Genomic DNA, 19,514 nt, shown 5'->3' on the forward strand with positions numbered 1-19,514 from the left:
CCAATTGAATCCGTCCTAGTGAGCCAGTACCCTCCCTTCCATACATAATTTATTTATCACTAACAAATTTAACCAACTGACTTCTGGAACTGAGAGCAGCAAGAAAATTACTCTCACTCCTTGCACTTTCTCATGTCGCCAGAAATGAGACTTCGTGCACGTAGACACATATGATTCTCAATGTTCCACAATAATATTATTTTGATAAACCCATTGCGTCTGATCTTACAAAATTTCAGGCACTAATTAAATGCATGAAGGGGTCCTGAATGCAAAAAAATTAGCTCCTTGGAGAGTGGCATGTGGCCTCTCCATTAACAGATCTTACATTTTGGAAAGCATTCCTCAGACTGCTTTTCTGACTGCAATTTTACAACCCGTGTAGTTCGGACCCTGTCTCCCGCCCTCGGCGTCACCAAAACGCAGAACGCTAGCCAAAAACAGCGCGCACAACCTAGAGCGTTCCTGCCACGGGTGCTGGCTTTCAGCACTAACACTTTTATGTTGCACTTACAGTTCTTCTCCTACTGCCCTTCATGTTCCCCAGTCAGCAAGGAAACTCGTCTCGAAACAAAAATTACTCACTTCCTTGTACCACAAGAAGAAATAAAATAAGAAGCACTAATTATTTTTGCAACTACTGGTATTTTCTTCTGAAAATCATCCATTGCTTGGGATTAGCTTTAATTTGAGAGTGTTGTTGAATTGAAAGGCTTATTGATTAGGGAACAGACCTGTTTCGGGAAAAAGCGTTCCACAACAGCTGAAAGGTGTCTCAGCCACCTTACATGCGATGGTTAACTTGGCTTCATATAGTCCAGCAGATGGATCTTCTGCTATTTGTTTGTTATCAAGCCACGCCTGGGAGGAAGATTGCGTGGTGAACCAACTTATTGATTTTATTTCCCTTTATGTCACATCAGCGTCCTATGTTACCCTTTACCCATAGCCTAATCACAGTTAGCTCTATGGTGTACGAATGTCTGTTTGATTTTGATTGCTTGTGAGGTCGAAGAATCAATACAGCTTTCTTGGTTCTCGCTGTAGAAGTGTGGGATTGTCCACTGAATTGCCGCTTCCAAAGCTGACTTGTGAAGTAATCAAAACGGAGGCAGTGTTTCCCGCTTTGTTTAAAAGTACATCTCACAATTAGTCAACGAGACCAAGGCTTGGACCTTGGAATTTTCCACCGAACGCTCATTCGAATTTTTGTTCGGCAAACTGGCGGCACTGGCATTTTTAGCCTCCTCCCAATGCGCAAAGCATTAGACGCTAAGGGATCGTGACGACTGGATGGCGGCCATCCACACTCTGAGAGGCTGAACAAGAACATGGCGTCTGTGGTTTTCAACAGGTAGTTGGTAACAGGTAGTTGACGTCTGGTGCTGTATTGAACACCACGAACTGCTTCCAAGTGTATTTATATAAACCAGGAAGAGCTTTTTTTAAAAATTCCTTAAATATTTCCCTATACCACACTCTGTGGATCGCCTTTACAAATATTTCAACAGTTCTCTTTTGAAGGCTGAAAAAAAATTCTGCAATATCTGTATTAATTCCGTACACAGGGTATTATTCTGAATACAGGGCGGAACAGAGTAAACGAATATTTTAAACTACGGTATGACTTCCACCGTTTTATTTATAGAAAAACAAGTTTTACATTAAATAAAATATTCGTATAGATTTTTTGAAATTAATTAGGTTCAGAAAATAATGCCGTTGAGATGGCGTCCTTCTTGTCAGATGCCAATTTGAGACCTCTCCTCAAAACTTTTCACAGCTTTCTCCAATATTCATCCGACACAATTTCAGTTTTTTGACGAATGGAAATTTTAAGGTTCCATGCTTGTCTGGGGCTTTGTTCACACGCACCCTTGATTTCAGTCAACCGCATAAAAAGAAGTCACAAATCGATAGATCGGGAGAGCCTGCGGCCCAGGAAGATCGCCGAATGGTGAAACAAGATGTCCAGGAAACATTTATCGAACCACTTGCATGGATGGTCTCGCGATGTGAGCTGTGGCACCATCCTGTTGAAACCACATTTCTCTCATATTAACACAGTACCTTTCCTTTTTCGGATGCAGTAAGTTGTTTAACATTTCGATGTAGTGTGCTGATGTCACAGTAAGTGTGGTCCCTCCCTCTTCACAAAACTGGAACCAACAATCTCTATATTGCAGACACCGCATCAAGCTGTTACTTTTGAGATGTATAGAAGTTTCGGTGTTGTTCACATGGGTCCTCTGAAGGCTAGTGCGGACAGTACTGTACATTAACATTGCCATCCAGATAGAAATAAGACTACTATAGGACGTCTGCTTCTTCTGTAAGAATGGCATCTGTTATGCCACAAAATTATTTGGGTTGCACTAAATAACTTTCATTTAGCTGCTAAACGAACATAATTTTGTATTGGTGAAGTCTGATGTGATGAAGCGAATGACGTAGAAATATCCAGCGCTACATACTGTCACATAGCGGATTGTTTCGGACTAGCAAGAAGTACCCTTCTCACTCTGTCTATATTTTCCGGAGTCGGACTGAATGGGGAAAATCACGAAAACTTCTTTATCATCAAAGATCCAGTATCTATTAACACCTCAACCCATCAGATTAAGGTTTTTCGATCTGGGACTGCACCTCGATGTTGAACACTAAAATTTCGACTGAAAAGTACCAGGCGGGTACTAGCAGTTTAAAGAAACACATGTTTGATCCACTCACCTTGTAAACACGCACACAGTACTGTGTCAATGTTGCAGCAGTCTCTGAGCTTTCTTGACGTATAACACTACGTTTTTTATTCAATAACTCTATATGTTTCTACCATCGTAGATTGTCATCCAACCATATACTAACAAATGTGTACAAGACGTTTGTTTAGTAAATCATGTCCCTAACTTTGCATTTATGTTATCTCTGATTTGGTTTCTTATGGGCTTGAAATTCATGCATATGGTCCTCCTTTCATTTACAACCACACAGTTATCCATCAGTTTTCCGTATTATCCATAAAACATTTCCTAGTGTCATCCCTTGTTGCTGCGAGTTTTTATTCTATACCTGCTTCACTCGATCACTCAATAAAATGGCTTCTCGTCTGCAAAAAGCACTGCCTCTGTCCTTGGTAAACCATTTGTGTAGACTAATAATCTAGCACGAAGGCTTGTGATTTAAATCATTTATGAAGACGAATAAAAGCCGAAGACACGGAACAGAACCTTGGCCCACGCGACAGTTAAATTGGTGGGATGTCGAGTGATTCTCTCTGCCCTTGTAAGTGCAACTGGATTGTCCCTGGCCAGTGGTCAGTAGTGTAGTGACTTTACCGACAGCTGTTTGTCTGAAACTGATTTTTTGTTTCGTATATATTACAATATAACCTAAGTGTATGATAGTGTAATTTAGCCTAAACTATGCATACTACGGTGGAATCTATATCTATACCGTGCAAACCACTGTGAGGTTCATGACAGAGGGCATGTCCCATTCTACCAGTCATTTGGGTTTCTTGCTGTTCCATTCACGCATGGAGCGCTGGAAGAAAGATTGTTTGAATGCCTCTGCGCGTGCAGTCATTATTCTAATCTTATCCTTACGATCCCTATGTGAACGATACCATGGGATTGTCGTATATTCATAGTCAAAATTTAAAGCTAGTTCTTGAAACTTTGTTTACAGACTTTCTCGGGATAGTTAATGTCTGTCTCAAAGAGCCTTCCAGTTCAGTTCCTTCAGTACCTCTGTGACACTCTCCCACGGATTAAACAAACCTCTGGCCATTCGTGGTGCCCTTCTCTGTACACGTTCAATATCCCCTTTTAGTCCTGTTTGGCACGGGTCCCAAATGCCTGACCAATATTCTAGACTGGGTCGCAACGAGTGATTTGTAAGCGGTCTCCTTTGTAGACTGATGGCTCTTCCCCAGTATTCTACCAATAAACCGAAGTCACCACTTGCAATACCCGCGACTGAGCCTATGTGATCATTCCCTTTCATATCCCTACAAAGTGCTACACCCAGGTAATTGTATGAGTTGGCCGATTCCAACGGTGACTCATTGATATTACAGTCTTAGGATACTATACTTTTTTCGTTTAAGAAGTGCGCGCGATTTTACATTTCTGAAAATTAAAAAACCAGTCTTTGCACTACCTTGAAATCTTATCAAGATCTGACTGAATATTTAAGAAGCTTCTTCCAGATAGTACTTCATTAAAGATAATTGCATCATCTGAAAAAAGCCTGATGGTACTATTAATAGTGTCTGCAAGGTCATTAATACACAACATGAACAGTATGGGTCCCAACACACTTCCCTGGAGTACACCCGAAGTTATTTCTACACCTGACGATGACTCTCTATCCAAGTTAACATGCTATGTCCTCCCAATCATAAAGTCTTCAATACAGTCACAAATTCCACATGGTACCCCTATTTTCTACTATAGTAGTCATGCCTATAAAGTGTAAGCAGAACGAAATGACCATCTTTCAAACTAGAATTTTCAATTTTTTTATTGTAAAAGAGAGCGAGATGGAAATAATTTCTTGTTGAGTAAAACAGTGTTAAACCCTGCATGTTTTTTTTTAACACAGTTTGAAAAAACTGTAGCAATTAAATGTATTCGACAGTCTTATTTAGTACCCAAATGTTGCAGGCAACCTGGAAACGTGTCACGTAGCAAAACAGGGAAATTGACTGAAAATAATGGTTAAGTGTTAGGTTTACTCGTTTATATTTCAGTTCATTTATTTCGATACTGAAGGAGGCATCAGAGCAACCTAAATTTCAGGTTAGAGATACAGTACGCAGATAAGAAGAATGCGTGCGAGGTTTGAGACAGGGAGCGGGTAAACAGTCATGACCCTCGCTTCCTCCCTCCCAACTGCTGCCTTTGGTCAGTGTTACTGGCCGTCTAAAAATCATTGCTTTGTTAGTAGACTTGACGGCCAGCCTTGTGTGTCATTGATTGCCTGATACGACCTCAGAGTTCCGTTCAATTTATTATTTACAGCTCCACTGTTAAAGGAGAAAATTCTGCTAAGAAATGAATGCTGACATCACGTCCACATTAAATGCGAGAACCGAACGAGAAATTCCTACAACTGTCGATGTTTCAACTGAATAAAACGAAACGTGTATCATAACAAAAAACATATATCAGTAATTGATAAATTGTTGCTATATCAGTTACTGATAACAATAAAAATGGGGAATTTCGCCAACATTATTTCTGTCGCATCAGTCCACTGACGATACGAACCGATTTAACATATTTACGTCGCACAGACCCCCTTCAAGTCAGTCGAACCACACTCAGTCACATTCCCGTCGCGCGCAATTTTTCTCATCTGCGGACAGTTGCAAGAAACCAATTTCCGATTGTAGAACGCTGGTACTTGGATGTAACGGTTGACTTCTACATTTTTATACGTACTTTTATTTATGGGGTGATAAGTACTGCAAGCATAGTCATTAACTGGAAAAATGGCTTTGAAATCAGTAATGTTATTCACAGCTAAGGCACCTGACCAAATGTCAAATTAATGACATTGGGGCAATACTAAGAGTAACTCCAGACTTTTCGCATATTATGCAACTATTTATAAATAAGTTCTGTCTGAAAGAAACTGCACGAATATTCTGTCAAATCCTGATTAGTCATCAAAGTGATGCAAAGATTGTCAGTTTGCTTTCAATGTTCATAAATGTAAAACTGTGCACTTCGCAAAAAGTAAGAACGTAGTATTATTTGACCGTAACGTCAGTGAGTCACAGTTGGAATCAGCCAACTCATACAATTCCCTGGGAGTAGTATATTCGTAGGGATATGAAATGGAACGATCGTATAGCCTCATTCATAACTAAAAGAGGTGACAGACTGCGATTTATTGGTAGAATACTATGGAAATGCAATCAGTCTAGAAAGAAGATTGCGTAGAAAATACTCGTGCGAGCTAGACTATTGCTCAAGTGTATGCGACATGTGCCAAATAGGACTAGCAGGGAATACTGAACGTATACAGACAAGGGCAGCACGAATGGAGAAAGTGTCACGGAAATGCTGAAAAAACTGAACTGGCACTCTCTTCAGTATAGACGTAAACTATCCCGAGAAAGCCTACTGACGAAGTTTCCGGAACCAACTTTAGGTGACGAATCTATACCACAACCCCATAGGGAATGCCAAGACAAGACAAGACTAATTACAACACGTACAGAAGCAATTAAGCAATCATTCTTTCCACGCCCCATACACGAATGCAAGGGAAATAGCCCTAATAACTAATACAATGGGACGTACCCACTGACCTCCACAATTATTTTGCAAGAGTATAGATGTAGATGTGGGAAGCAAACCAGACATTGTTGCTCACGCTATGAATGACCATTGTTGATTTTTCAGGTTTTCTTATCGACTTCATTTCGGGTCCTGTGTCGTCGGGTTTCACGTCAGCGGCTGCGCTCATCATTGTGACGTCACAAGTGAAAGACGTCCTGGGCATCTCGGCACAAGGCAACACGTTCGTGGAGATGTGGCAGAGCCTGTTTCAGAACATGTGGAACACTAAGATGCATGACGCTATCATGGGCTTTGTTTGTATCGTTGTGCTGCTCCTGATGAGGGTGAGTTTTTAATTTATAAACATGACTGGTACCGCGTAAAAAGCTCAGTCAACCAGTTTTTATCCAAATTCATAAAAGGGTGCTAAACACTGTCTTATTCTTAAAACACATATTCGCAGCGAAAGCAGATTCAGAAACGAGTTATCAGATACCTACGACTCGACTCATCACTGTATTCCTTTCCATCTATGTTCACTGAAATTGATGTTTATCTTTAAAAAGGGCGTGGTGACTGCATATTCAGAAGAATATAGAGGAAATTATATCGCCTATTGGCTAAAACATCATGTGCTGTTGTGGAAACTGTTTACAATAACCCCTTCCTATCATGGACTTAGGGCATATCACTCTGCATCCCCGTTATTGAGCAATGTTACTAATTTACTAATAAATTCTGCTTATTTTAACCAGAGTGACTAAAAGGACTCGTAAATATGAATGCAATAGGGCCTGCTCAGAATTTAATATTACGCACAGAATTACATCTAAAATGCAACAGTACTGCACTGCCGGACTGATGGACCCTGTAGTTTTGTTCCTTTATATCCCAAACCAACTGCACGGCATAACCGTAAGACACGAGAAAGTGGCTCTAAATAATTTTTCCAGTTATTTAGGTAAATTTTAAATATGAATTTAAGGCTACACAGGCTTTTTGGCATTCAGTATTGCCTTGGCGCATGCTCGAACGACTGCTTCACCCATATGAATCACTACGGGTGACAGCGGAGTCATCCTAATGTAGTAATTAGTATTAATTAATTTTTTTACTATTTAGTTCGCATATCGAACATTTTATCATTTACTTGGCATAATAATTCAATGGAAAATTCACGTTGTCTGTACCGGTATCGGATTCTGACACATAATGTCTTTAAGTCCAGATTGATAGCAATTTCAAGGAAAATTTTAGACGAATAATTAGCTCAAGAAGTCACAAAATCGTTACTAGTAAAGGCAGAAATTATTTAGAAAATAATGGTATGATGTATTGAACGACAATTTTTCGCTGCAGCAATAGGCAAAATGTTGACTAGAATCGATTTCTTTTATTATGTCATTCATTATTTTCGTTGTATCCACCAAGTATTAGATGTAATGAAATATACCACTTCGTGATAAAAATTGTAGTAAAATATTTGAGTATCTTCTTGAACATAACTTGTTCAGTCCTTAGGAACCAACTCTTATACAGGGAACAAACAATTTTTTTCTGTTCGGTGTTAAGCCAGAGTTTAAAATTAACCCTATCCTTGCTGTCTTTAGGATAAGACGCAGCAAAGGTCGAATAGTGAAAAATGATCGTGCAGTCGCAGATTTTTGTGCGGTGGTGGGGGAAGTATAATGGACAACATAAAAAATAAAAATCCCCACCTGTGGGGTGTGAGCTTGGGGGTGGAGAGGAGTTTAAAAGTCACATTGTAGGTTTTTCATGAATATCTCGAAAACGCCGGCTTCTGGCGAAAACGTTTTCTAGTACAAAATTAAACTATAGTAAATTTCCTACATAAAAGGACATATTCATTTTATCTGTACGAGTAATAGTTTCCTAGTTTCACGGGATGGAAAAATCGCCCATGATTAAAAATAAGGTTTTAATGGTATATAATTACTTTTTATTGTTAAATGAAGTTAATGAGAACTAATATTAAGTGCGTGTACCACAACTAAGTGCGAGAGAACAGTATTAAGAAATAAGCTATGTTCAAGCGGTAGAAAGGGGGGAGGAAATTTGAGGTAAGAAGCGTGAATGCGGGCAGGTCATGCTCTCCCCACCTTAATAGGTCTACAGACTGCGGTCAGGCGTTTCCCCATTCTCTCAACCGCACTAGGCCTACGCCACAAAAAGCAACTACGGGGTGTTTCACGAAGTTATACCGACCCTTCCGCAGCGCGCCTTATGAGTCACTGGTGATTCAGTGTGCAGTCATTCCTGGGGTGCTGTTTATTTCCCCCAGAGTATCTTAACACTAAATTGAGTTGCTAATAATATTAACGCAAGAAAAGCTTACGGACAGATTCTATGTATATCTGTGCATGCTATTCTACACTGATAGAGGGGATATAGAATCTTAGTCATCTTGTACGGCAGTTGTAGCATTTTTCTGAACCAACGTGACTTTCCCCATCACTATATCTTCCCAGAATTTCCTGTCTAGTTCTCATCGCGAATTAGACAAAATAACTTCACTGAGCACGCGTTTGTTCAGTGGAGTTATTTTCAGAACTTCTTTGCAGTCGTTTAGTGAGCTTTTCTGTAAAATATATTCCTACAAACAATCACTGAGAAGTTCTTAATTTGTAAGTGCAGTGCTGCCAGTGACCTACTTACTGTTGACATCTATATTTACAGCTATATTCCACAAACCACTGTGAGGTGCATAGCAGAGGGTAGAGCTATGTAACCATTAGTAGTCACTTGGTAGTGAATTAACGAGTGACCACAAAGGTACTGTACGTCTCTCACTATTAACTGTGTTACTGGTAGACTGTGTAAATCTCTCTGATTCAGGAAATGCTGGTACTTGTATAGTGAGCTGTTCTGAAAGGAACCACTTACCAACTGTCTACAGTATTACAGCATAACTTGCAGGTAGATGTCAATATGTCTGATGGAACCAGACTGATTATGTTCAAGCCTAGAAGAGTAATATGCTATAATGAACTGCTTGACTTACACTGAAATATCTGAAGTTCCGTAACTCATAGGTAACCTACTTGTGTTGCAATGGGATACTATTTAAACTCTGGACCTCTTTAGATGTTAAGAGACTAGGGCAGGGATAATGCATTTGATATCACTCATGCTGTGAGAAACATTGCAGCCATTGATAGTAGAGAGAATGAAATCACCATTGTCGAATATGTATTAACATCGTGTTACTCTTGTGATAGGCTCATCACTGTATTAGACAGTTGATAGCTCCATCCGTTGAACTTTTTGATATAACAACTCACTAAACAACTGCGAATGAATACTCAATTAACTGAAAATTGCTCCATTATACAAACAGGAGCTCAGTTAACTTATTTTTCCATTCTTTTAAGAGAAGTAGACAGGAAATGCTGGGGAGATAAAGTCTGACTGCAAGCTGAAAACTAAGCAGCACTGATGGTGGAGGAAATTGCATATCCCAGAAGAATTGTACAGCTGCCATGCACAATAGCTCAGATTCAATTTCCCCTCTAGAATAGAGGCAGAGATTTGTGTTGATTCTCCTCATAAGTGTATCTTGCATCAGTGTTACTAATAATTTATACATTTATTCCATGTAGTGTTAAAACGCATTTTGTGGAAAATAAACACTCCCAGGCACATCTATACACTGTATTGCCAGTGATCCAGTGATTCTAAGGCCACACTGCAGAATACTCAGTATGACACCATGACGTAGTGCTTCTTACCTCATCTCCCCCCCCCCCCGCTTTCCACCCTGTTACAACCCTAGAGCACAATTTATTACTTAACATTGTTCTCCTGCACTTAGCTGCAGTACACACACTTAACATTTTTTCTCAACCCACATCATTTATCAATAAGCATTAATTGTGTACCATTAAAGCACTATTTTTGATAAACTATGATTTTTCCATCCCCCACAATGCAGAAACTATTACTCCTAAAGAAAAAATGAATGTGATCTAACTTGTAGGGAATTTAATGTAGTTTAATTTTATGCTGGAAAACATACCACTGAAAAGATGAGTGAAATAAGTGTCCACATCAGTAGTGTTGAGAAACAGCAGAAATTGTTAAAATTGTACAAAGCTACAGGGGCCGATGGGAGTCCCTATCAGATTCTATACTGAATTTGTGGCTGATTTAGCCCGGCTTATAACTATAATCTATCATAGATCCCTCCAACAAAAAACCATGCTCAGTACTTGGAAGAAGGTGAAGGTCACACCTGTTAACAAGGATGGTAGAAGAAGTGATCGAGAAAACTGCCATCCAATAACCTTGGTATCAATTTATTGTAAATTCTTAGAATATATTTTGAGATCAAACATAATGAGGTATCTTGAACAGAATGACCTCCATGCCAACCAGGATGGATTCCAAAAACGACCATGCAAAACCCAATTCGCATATTTCTCACATGACATACTGAAAGCAAGATAAAGGTAGTCAGGTAGATGCTGTACCAGTATAACTCAGTTTCCACTGTACTGTTGTCAAACATTTGATCATCTGGGATATCAAGTGAAATTTGTGACTGGACTGAGGATTTTTTGGTAGGGTGAATGCAGAGTAATTGTCAGATATAGAAGTAACTATGGGTGTGCCCCAGGGAAGAGTGTTTGGACCATCTCTGCTCATGTTGTATATTAATGACCTTGTGGACAATGTTAATGGTAATCAGACTTTTTATAGATGATGCTTTTATGTATAGTGAAGTACTGTCTGAAAGAAGCTGCATAAAAATTTCAGTAAGATCTTGATAAGATTTCAAAGTGGTGCAAAGATTGGCAACTTGCTTTAAATATTCAGAAATGTAAAATTGTGCACTTTGCAAAATGAGAAAACGTAATATCCTTTGACTATAATATCAATGAGTCATAGCTGGAATTGGCCAACTCTTACAAATACTTTTGTGTAACACTTTGTAGGGATATGAAATTGAATTATCACATAGACTTGGTCATGAGTAAAGTGGGTGGTAGACTTTGGTTTATTGGTAGAATACTGGGAAAATGCAATCAGTCTACAAAGGAGATTGCTTGAAAATTATTTGTGCAATCCATTCTGGAATACTGCTCAAGTGTGTGAGACCCACATCAAATAAGACTAACAGAGGATATTGAATGTATACAGAGAAGAGCAGCACAAATGGACATGGGTTTGTTTTATGAATGACAGGATGTCATAGAGATGCTGAAGAAAATGAACTGACAGACTCTTGAAGATAGACATAAACTGCCCTGAGAAAGCCTGCGTGCAAAGTTTCAAGAACCAGTTTGAAATGATGATTCCAGGAATATACTACAACCCACTACTCATTTCTCACATAGGTACTGCGAGGAGAAGACTAGATTTATTACAGTATGCACAGAGGCAATTAAACAGTCATTCTTTTCACACTCAATATCTGAATGGAATAGAAAGAAACCCTAGTAACTATGCACAGTATAGATGAAGATGAAATTATTGTTGCTGCAAAAGCTTCATGGTCACTTATACCAGTTTCAATATGAATATTCCCAAAGAGTTTGCATATACTCTCTTATGTCCAAGATTGTGAAATACCAAAATATGGAATTACTCATCAACAACTACATCACAGAGGACAATAAATAATCCCAAGAAAAAAAAGAAATATGTAGTGCTATCAGATGGTGATCAGACTACAAAGAAAATTATGAATAGTAGCACAGGAACACTTTGAGTAAGGATTCATAAAGAGCCTGGTAGGCAATACACAAAACTGTGTGTTCTTTACAGTTTAAGTTTCCCATGTTTAAAATGTTATGTTATTGCCTGGCTTTACTCTGTGATTTCAGCTCATCTGATAACATATTATTATCAATACCTTTATTAACGTGAAAATAGCCTGTAGGCTTCAGGTTTGGCTAGCACATTTGTATTTATTATCACAACTAACTACTATTGCCTTTTTTTACTTTCCCATTAGGTTCAAAACTCAATCTGTGTTGTTAATTTACAGTTTCACAATTCATGAAATAATGTGATAAACTTTACTCAGGAGATTTTCTTGTTTTGCAGTTATTAGCAAACATCAAAGTAGGGCCAAAGGAAGACGAGCATAAGGAAACAATCCACAAAGTGGTGAACAAATTTTTGTGGCTTATTGCAACCTCAAGAAATGCCATTCTAGTAATAGTATGTGGAATTATAGGGTATCAGCTTTCATTACTGGATGAAGTGCCTGTTAATCTGATTGGTATGTACAGCAGACAGAATTTACCATAAATATAATGTTTGACCTCTTCTTTACTATTATATATACATAAAACTTGTGGCTATCACTGATCATTGAATAAATCATTCATTTTAATTTTTATAGGTTACATACCAGCAGGTCTTCCAGCATTCCAGTTACCACCATTCAGTGTGACTATAGATTCTGGAAATTCAACGGTTTCATATTCATTTCTCGACATGTGTTCAAATCTTGGATCTGGAATATTTGTTCTACCTCTGGTTGCACTATTAGAGAACATTGCAGTTTGCAAGGCATTTTGTAAGTAATTATCTTGATAGTAAAATTACAACTGAAGTTTATCCACCACTGGATAAATAATAAAAGGAAATAATGTATTTTGTTACATTTTTGCAGTTTTATATTATTTTTTATTTGCTTTTCTGTACAACTAAACCAAGTATTTTGTAAGAGTGGAAACAATACAGGGTGAGTCACCTAATGTTCCCGCTGGATATATTTTGTAAACCACATCAAATACTGAAGAACCGATTCCACAGACCGAATGTGAGGAGAGGGGTTAGTGTAATTGTTTAATACAAACCATACAAAAATGCACGGAAGTATGTCTTTTAACACAAACCTACGTTTTTTTAATGGAACCATGTTAGTTTTGTTAGCACATCTGAACATATAAACAAATATGTAATCAGTGCCGTTTGTTGCATTGTAAAATGTTAATTACATCCGGAGATATTGTAATCTAAAGTTGACGCTTGAAACCTCCGACGTTCAGTTGCGTGTTGTAACAAACACGGGCCACGGTCGGCAAGCAGCATCTGCAGGGACATGTTTACGATGACGACCGTGTTTACGAGTGTGGATGTAGTGCACTGTTGTGGTTTGGTCTAGCTGTCGCAGTGTCCGCATGTAGCGCTTGCTGCTATTGTTATTCTGCATTCATCTCCGCACGCAGACCAACTGTAGTACACCGTGTTACCAGATGTCTGTGATAGTGTAGTGTTGTAGGAACTGTGACCATGGTGTATTCGAACTCTGAAAAGGCGGAGATGATACTCATCTATGGCGAGTGTCGACGAAATGCAGCTGAAGCCTGCAGGGTGTATGCAGAACGGTACCCGGACAGAGAGCATCCAATGTGCCGCACATTGCAAAACATCTACCGCCAACTGTATGCAACAGGTATGGTCGTAGCACGCAAACGGGTCCGTAACAAGCCCGTCACAGGAGAAGTGGGTGGAGTTGTTGTGTTAGCTGCTGTTGCCATGAACCCACACATGAGTACACGGGACATTGCGAGAGCCAGTGGACTGAGTCAAAGTAGTGTCATGCACATACTGCATCGTCACTGCTTTCAACCGTTTCATGTGTCGCTACATCAGCAATTACATGGTGATAACTTTAATCATCGAGTGCAAATCTGTCAATGGGCATTAACCAAGAATGCGTTGCAGTTCTACCTCTTTACCGATGAAGCGGGTTTCACGAACCATGGGGCAGTGAATCTACGGAACATGTATTACTGGTCTGTGGGCAATCCTTGCTGGCTCAGACAGGTAGAGTGACAGCAACCGTGGACTGTAAATGTATGGTGCGGAATCATTGGCGACCACCTCATTGGTCCTCACTTCATTGCAGGGGCCCAAACAGCTGCAACATACATCGCGTTTCTACAGAATGATCTGCCAACGTTGCTCGAAAATGTCCCACTGGAAACGCGTCGACGTGTGTGGTATCAGCATGATGGTGCACCTGCACATTCCACAGTTAACACTAGGCTGACCCTTGACAGGATGTTCGACGGGCGTTTCATAGGACGTGGAGGACGCATAAATTGGCCAGCACGTTCTCCTGATCTTACACCTCTGGAGTTCTTTCTGTGGGGTATGTTAAAGGAGAAGTTGTACCGTGATGTGCCTACAACCCCAGAGGATATGAAACAACATATTGTGGCAGCCTGTGGCGACATTACACCACATGTACTGCGGCGTGTATGACATTCATTACGCCAGAGATTGCAATTGTGTGCAGCAAATGATGGCCACCACATTGAACATCTATTGGCATGACATGTCGGGACACACTCTATTCCACTCCATAATTGAAAACGGAAACCACGTGTGTACGTGTACCTCACCCCTCATGGTAATGTACATGTGCGTCAGTGAAAAAGACCAATAAAAAGGTGTTAGTATGTGGACGTAACATGCTGTTCCAGTCTCTTCTGTACCTAAGGTCCATCACCGTTCCCTTTGGATCTCTACGTAATTTGGTGCTCTCCGATACACACGATCGAACAGCGGAGGAGTGGTACTCAAGTGTCAACTTTAGGTTACAGTATCTCTGGATGTAATTAACATTTTACAATGCAACAAATGGCACTGATTACGTATTTGTTTATATGTTCAGATGTGCTAACAAAACTAATGGGGTTCCATTTAAAAAAACATAGGTTTGTGTTAAAAAACATACTTCTGTGCATTTTTTTATGGTTTGTATTAACCAATTACACTAGCCCCTCTCCTCACGTTCGGTCTGTGGAATCGATTCGTCAGTATTTGATGTGGTTTACGCAATATATCCAGTGGTAATGTTAGGTGACTCACCCTGTATATGATAACAATCAAAGACAAGATAAGATAACATAATTGAAGCTAGCACTGGGAAACAGACAAAGACACAAACAGAAGAAGAAAAACTGCTATTTTTGTGATGATGAGGTTCCTTTCTGCCGTAATGGTCAACAAAGCATTGGAAAGATAGGGGTAAAGGAGAGAATTATTCAAGAATTTCATCCAAGGAGACACAAAAGTGTAAAATATTCCTGTTAGATAATCATTTCCTCTAGTTCTTTGAAACCACCATTGTAAATCAAGAGACAAGAAAGTTAACTCTTAAATGATCACTGGTGTAAAACAATGTTTTATTATTCAGTGCCAAAACTATTTGTATTTACTTCCACATATAACCTTGTAGCTTCCAACACTTTTCACAGGAAGCCACCACATGACGGTATTGTCATTTTGGAAGCTGTTGCCAGCTGTTTGGGACACTGTCTTTAACTAACTTCTGTCAGAGTCTTTTCTACTTCAGGTCTTACCTCTGAGAGGGAGGGTTAACTCCTAAAGGAAGGACACAAGCTGTAAAACTGGCGTAACAGGAAATGTGCGAATGTACACCTCAAAAATTTCTGATCAATGTGGCTTTTCGCCCACACATCGACACTGTATGTGACATGATTGCCAGCTCCAGTTATCACATCACAGATTCTTCACATGCCTGCATTTCCACAATCCTATGAAACAGTGTCACAGTGGCAAGACAATCACATTGCACTTTTAGCTATTAATATTAAAGCTGTCTTCAAATTACACTGTTACTGGATACGATTAGTTACATGAAGACTGATTATAATGCTCAGAAATGTTTGTAGTTGTTACTCGGTAATTAACATGTTACAACCAGACTGTAACCTAGAAGTACTGCATGATCTATGTTTAGGAATGAACTTAACTTCTCCCATACAGAGTTGTAGAGATGCAACATACAAGATGACATGATCTTTACACAGGTATGTTAAACATAATGATGTTGAGACATCAGCATGCAGACTGAAGATTTTGGGGGTGGAGTTGGTCTTATAAAGACTAGCATATGAACATTTTAGCATTTTGGAAATGACATTTTAGTTTGAAAAATGGCTATATTAGATTTTCTATATTTTGACAATAATTTGGTTTAAAAGATATGTGTAAAAATTCATGGAATCATTTCATATGCCTGCATTGTGAATAACCCATTTACTGGTTCAGGTTCAATCTTTATAATTATTTATGAAAACTTACACAAGTTCTTAATTACTGCACTAGCTCAATTATTTAGTGAAAGGGGCAGGGTGGGGGTCATTCAGTTAATAAAATTTATGGCAACCAGCAGGTCTTCCAGCATTCCAGTTACCACCATTCAGTGTGACCATAGATTCTGGAAATTCAATGGTTTCATATTCATTTCTTGACATGTGTTCAAATCTTGGATCTGGAATATTTGTTCGACCTCTGATTGCACTATTAGAGAACATTGTAGTTTGCAAGGCATTTTGTAAGTAATTATCTTGATAGTAAAATTACTACTGAAGTTTATCCACCACTGGATAAATAATAAAACCTATACAGGAACCAGAAGGCAGTTATAAGAGCTGAGGGATTTGAAAGTGAAGCATTGTACGAAAAGAGACTGAGACAGGGTTGTAGCCTACCCCAAATGTTATTCAATCTGTACACTGAGCAAGCAGTAAAGGAAACCAAAGGATAATTTGGAGCAGGAATTAAAGCTCAGGAAGAATAAACAAAAACTTTCAGGTTTGTTGATGGTTTTGTAATTCTGTCAGAGATAGCAAAGAACTTGAGGAGCAGTTGAGCAAAATTGACAGTTCTTGAAAGGAAGATATAAGGTGAATGTCAACAAAAACAAAACAAGTATAATGGAATTGAATCAGGCAATGCAGAGGGAATTAGATTAGGAAATAAGACACTAAAAATAGTACACGTATGTTGGCCAAGTAGAGGTGATTAAAGTGCAGGCAGGCAGTGGAAAGAAAAGTATTTCTGTAGAAGAGAAATTTGTTAGCATTAGATATAGAGTTTAAGTTTCAGGAAGTCTTTTCTGGAGGTATTTTTTTGAAGACTAGCCATGTATGGAAGTGAAACATGGATAATAAACACTTTAGACAAGAAGGGAAGCCAGCCAGAGTGGCCATGCAGTTCTAGGTGCTACAGTCTGAAGCCGAGCGACTGCTACGGTCGCAGGTTCGAATCCTGCCTCGAGCATGGATGTGTGTGATTTCCTTAGGTTAGTTAGGTTTAATTAGTTCTAAGTTCTAGGCGACTGATTACCTCAGAAGTTAAGTCACATAGTGCTCAGAGCCATTTGAACCAAGAAGGGAACAGAGGCTTTTGAAATGTGATGCTACAGAAAAATGCTGAAGATTAGATGGGTAGATTGTTATTAAACAAAGAGGTACTGAACAGAATTCGAAGGACAAGAAATTTGTGGCACAACTTAGCTAAAAGAAGGGATCACTTGAGGGTATCCATTCTGGGACATCAAGGGATAACCAATTTAATGTTAGAGGGAAATGGGAGGGGGGGGGGGGGGGCAGCTAAAAATTTTAGAGGGAGACCAAGAGACAAATACAGTAATCAGATTCAGAATGATGTTCGTTGCAGTAGTTATTAGGAGATAAAGAGGCTTGAACAGGATAGAGTAGCATGTAGAGCTGCATCAAACCAGTCTTAGGACTGAAGAACACAACAACAACTGTAAGCTCCACTTTTTCCGAAATGCTTTTCTTGCTATTGCCAATCTGCGTTTTATGCCCTTTCTGTTTCAGCCATCATCACTTATTTTGCTGCCCAAGTTGCAAAACTCAAAGACTTCTTTTAATGTCACATTTCTTAGTCATATTCCATCAGCACCACCTCATTGAATTTGACTATATGCTATTGCCTTTGTTTTACTTTTGTTGATATTCATAATTATAAACTTTCTTCCAGACACTATCTATTATGTCCAAGTGCTCTTCCAAGTCCTTTGCTGTATCTGCTGGAATTACAATGTTATTTGCAAACCACAAAGTTTTTATTTCTATTTGCTGAACTTTAATTTCCTTTCCAAATTTCTCCTTGATTTCCTTTACTGCTTGCTCAATGTACAGACTGAATAACATTGGGGACAGGCTGCAGTTCTGTCTGCTTTCTCACTCCTTTCTCAATCACTGCTAAACAATAATAATAATAATAATAATAACAAAAAGGAATAATCTAAATGTGACAGAAATTGGTATATGTGATGTACATGTACAATTTCAGAAAAACTGGATGATTTATTCAAGAGAAAGAGCTTCACCAACTGAGCAAGTCAGTAGCATGTCTGGCTCTTATGCAAGCAGTTATTTGGCTTGGAATTGACTGACAGGGCTGTTGGATGTCCTCCTGAGCGATCTATCTATCTATCGGGTGATCAAAATGTCAGTATAAATTTGAAAACTGAATAAATCATGGAATAATGTAGATAAAGAGGTACAAATTGACACACATGCTTGGAATGACATGGGGTTTTATTAGAACCAAAAAAATACAAAAGTTCAAAAAATGTCTGACAGATAGCGCTTCATCTGATTAGAATAGCAATAATTAGTATAACAAAGTAAGACAAAGCCAAGATGATGTTCTTTACAGGAAATGCTCAATATGTCCACCATCATTCCTCAACAATAGCTGTAGTCGAGGAATAATGTTGTGAACAGCACTGTAAAGCATGTCCGGAGTTATGGTGAGGCATTGGCATTGGATTTTATCTTTCAGCATCCCTAGAGATGTCGGTTGATCACAATACACAGGTGACTTCAGGTAACCCCAAAGCCAATAATCGTACGGACTGAGGTCTGGGGACCTGGGAGGCCTAGTATGACAAAAGTGGCGGCTGAGCACACGATCATCACGAAACGACGTGCGCAAGAGATCTGTCTGACATTTTGTAAACTTTGTTTCTTTTTTTTTTTTGTTCTAATAAAACCCCATGTCATTCTAAGCATGTGTGTTAATTTTTACCTCTCTATCTACATTATTCCATGGTTTATTAAGTTTTCAAATTTATACTGACTTTTTGATCACCCGGTATATCCCGATCCCGCTCCAGCTACTGCCGGGTCTGGCTGCTGATGAGTCCTCTCCATTTGGCTCAGCCCTCCCACCACTTTTCTTCCTCCTCTTGCTGCCAGGTCACCCCTCTTCTTTCCACAGATATTCTCACACCCATTTTCCACTATGTTCTTGGGCGCCCTTTACATCTTTTTCCGTCCATCTTCAGTTCTTCCATAATTTTGGGGAGTCTCTGCTCACGCATCCTCTTAACATGCCCATACCATCTTAATCCCTTTTTTTTCAATTTCTTCTCTCATACTTTCTTGTTTAAAG

At 39.1% G+C, this 19,514-nt stretch overlaps 1 protein-coding gene across 1 annotated transcript in view; it reads left to right on the plus strand.

The window, feature by feature from the left end:
• The window catches only part of LOC124776600 (sodium-independent sulfate anion transporter-like), a 171,574-nt gene that overhangs the window by 115,491 nt on the left and 36,569 nt on the right, over positions 1 to 19,514 (plus strand). The window contains exons 5-7 of the mRNA XM_047251668.1: positions 6,417 to 6,637; positions 12,363 to 12,540; positions 12,664 to 12,840. Coding sequence (XP_047107624.1) covers positions 6,417 to 6,637; positions 12,363 to 12,540; positions 12,664 to 12,840 — 576 coding nt within the window. The remainder of the gene's footprint in view (positions 1 to 6,416; positions 6,638 to 12,362; positions 12,541 to 12,663; positions 12,841 to 19,514) is intronic.

This window comes from Schistocerca piceifrons, chromosome 2 (assembly GCF_021461385.2).
Source record: "Schistocerca piceifrons isolate TAMUIC-IGC-003096 chromosome 2, iqSchPice1.1, whole genome shotgun sequence".
Lineage (NCBI taxonomy): Eukaryota > Metazoa > Arthropoda > Insecta > Orthoptera > Acrididae > Schistocerca > Schistocerca piceifrons.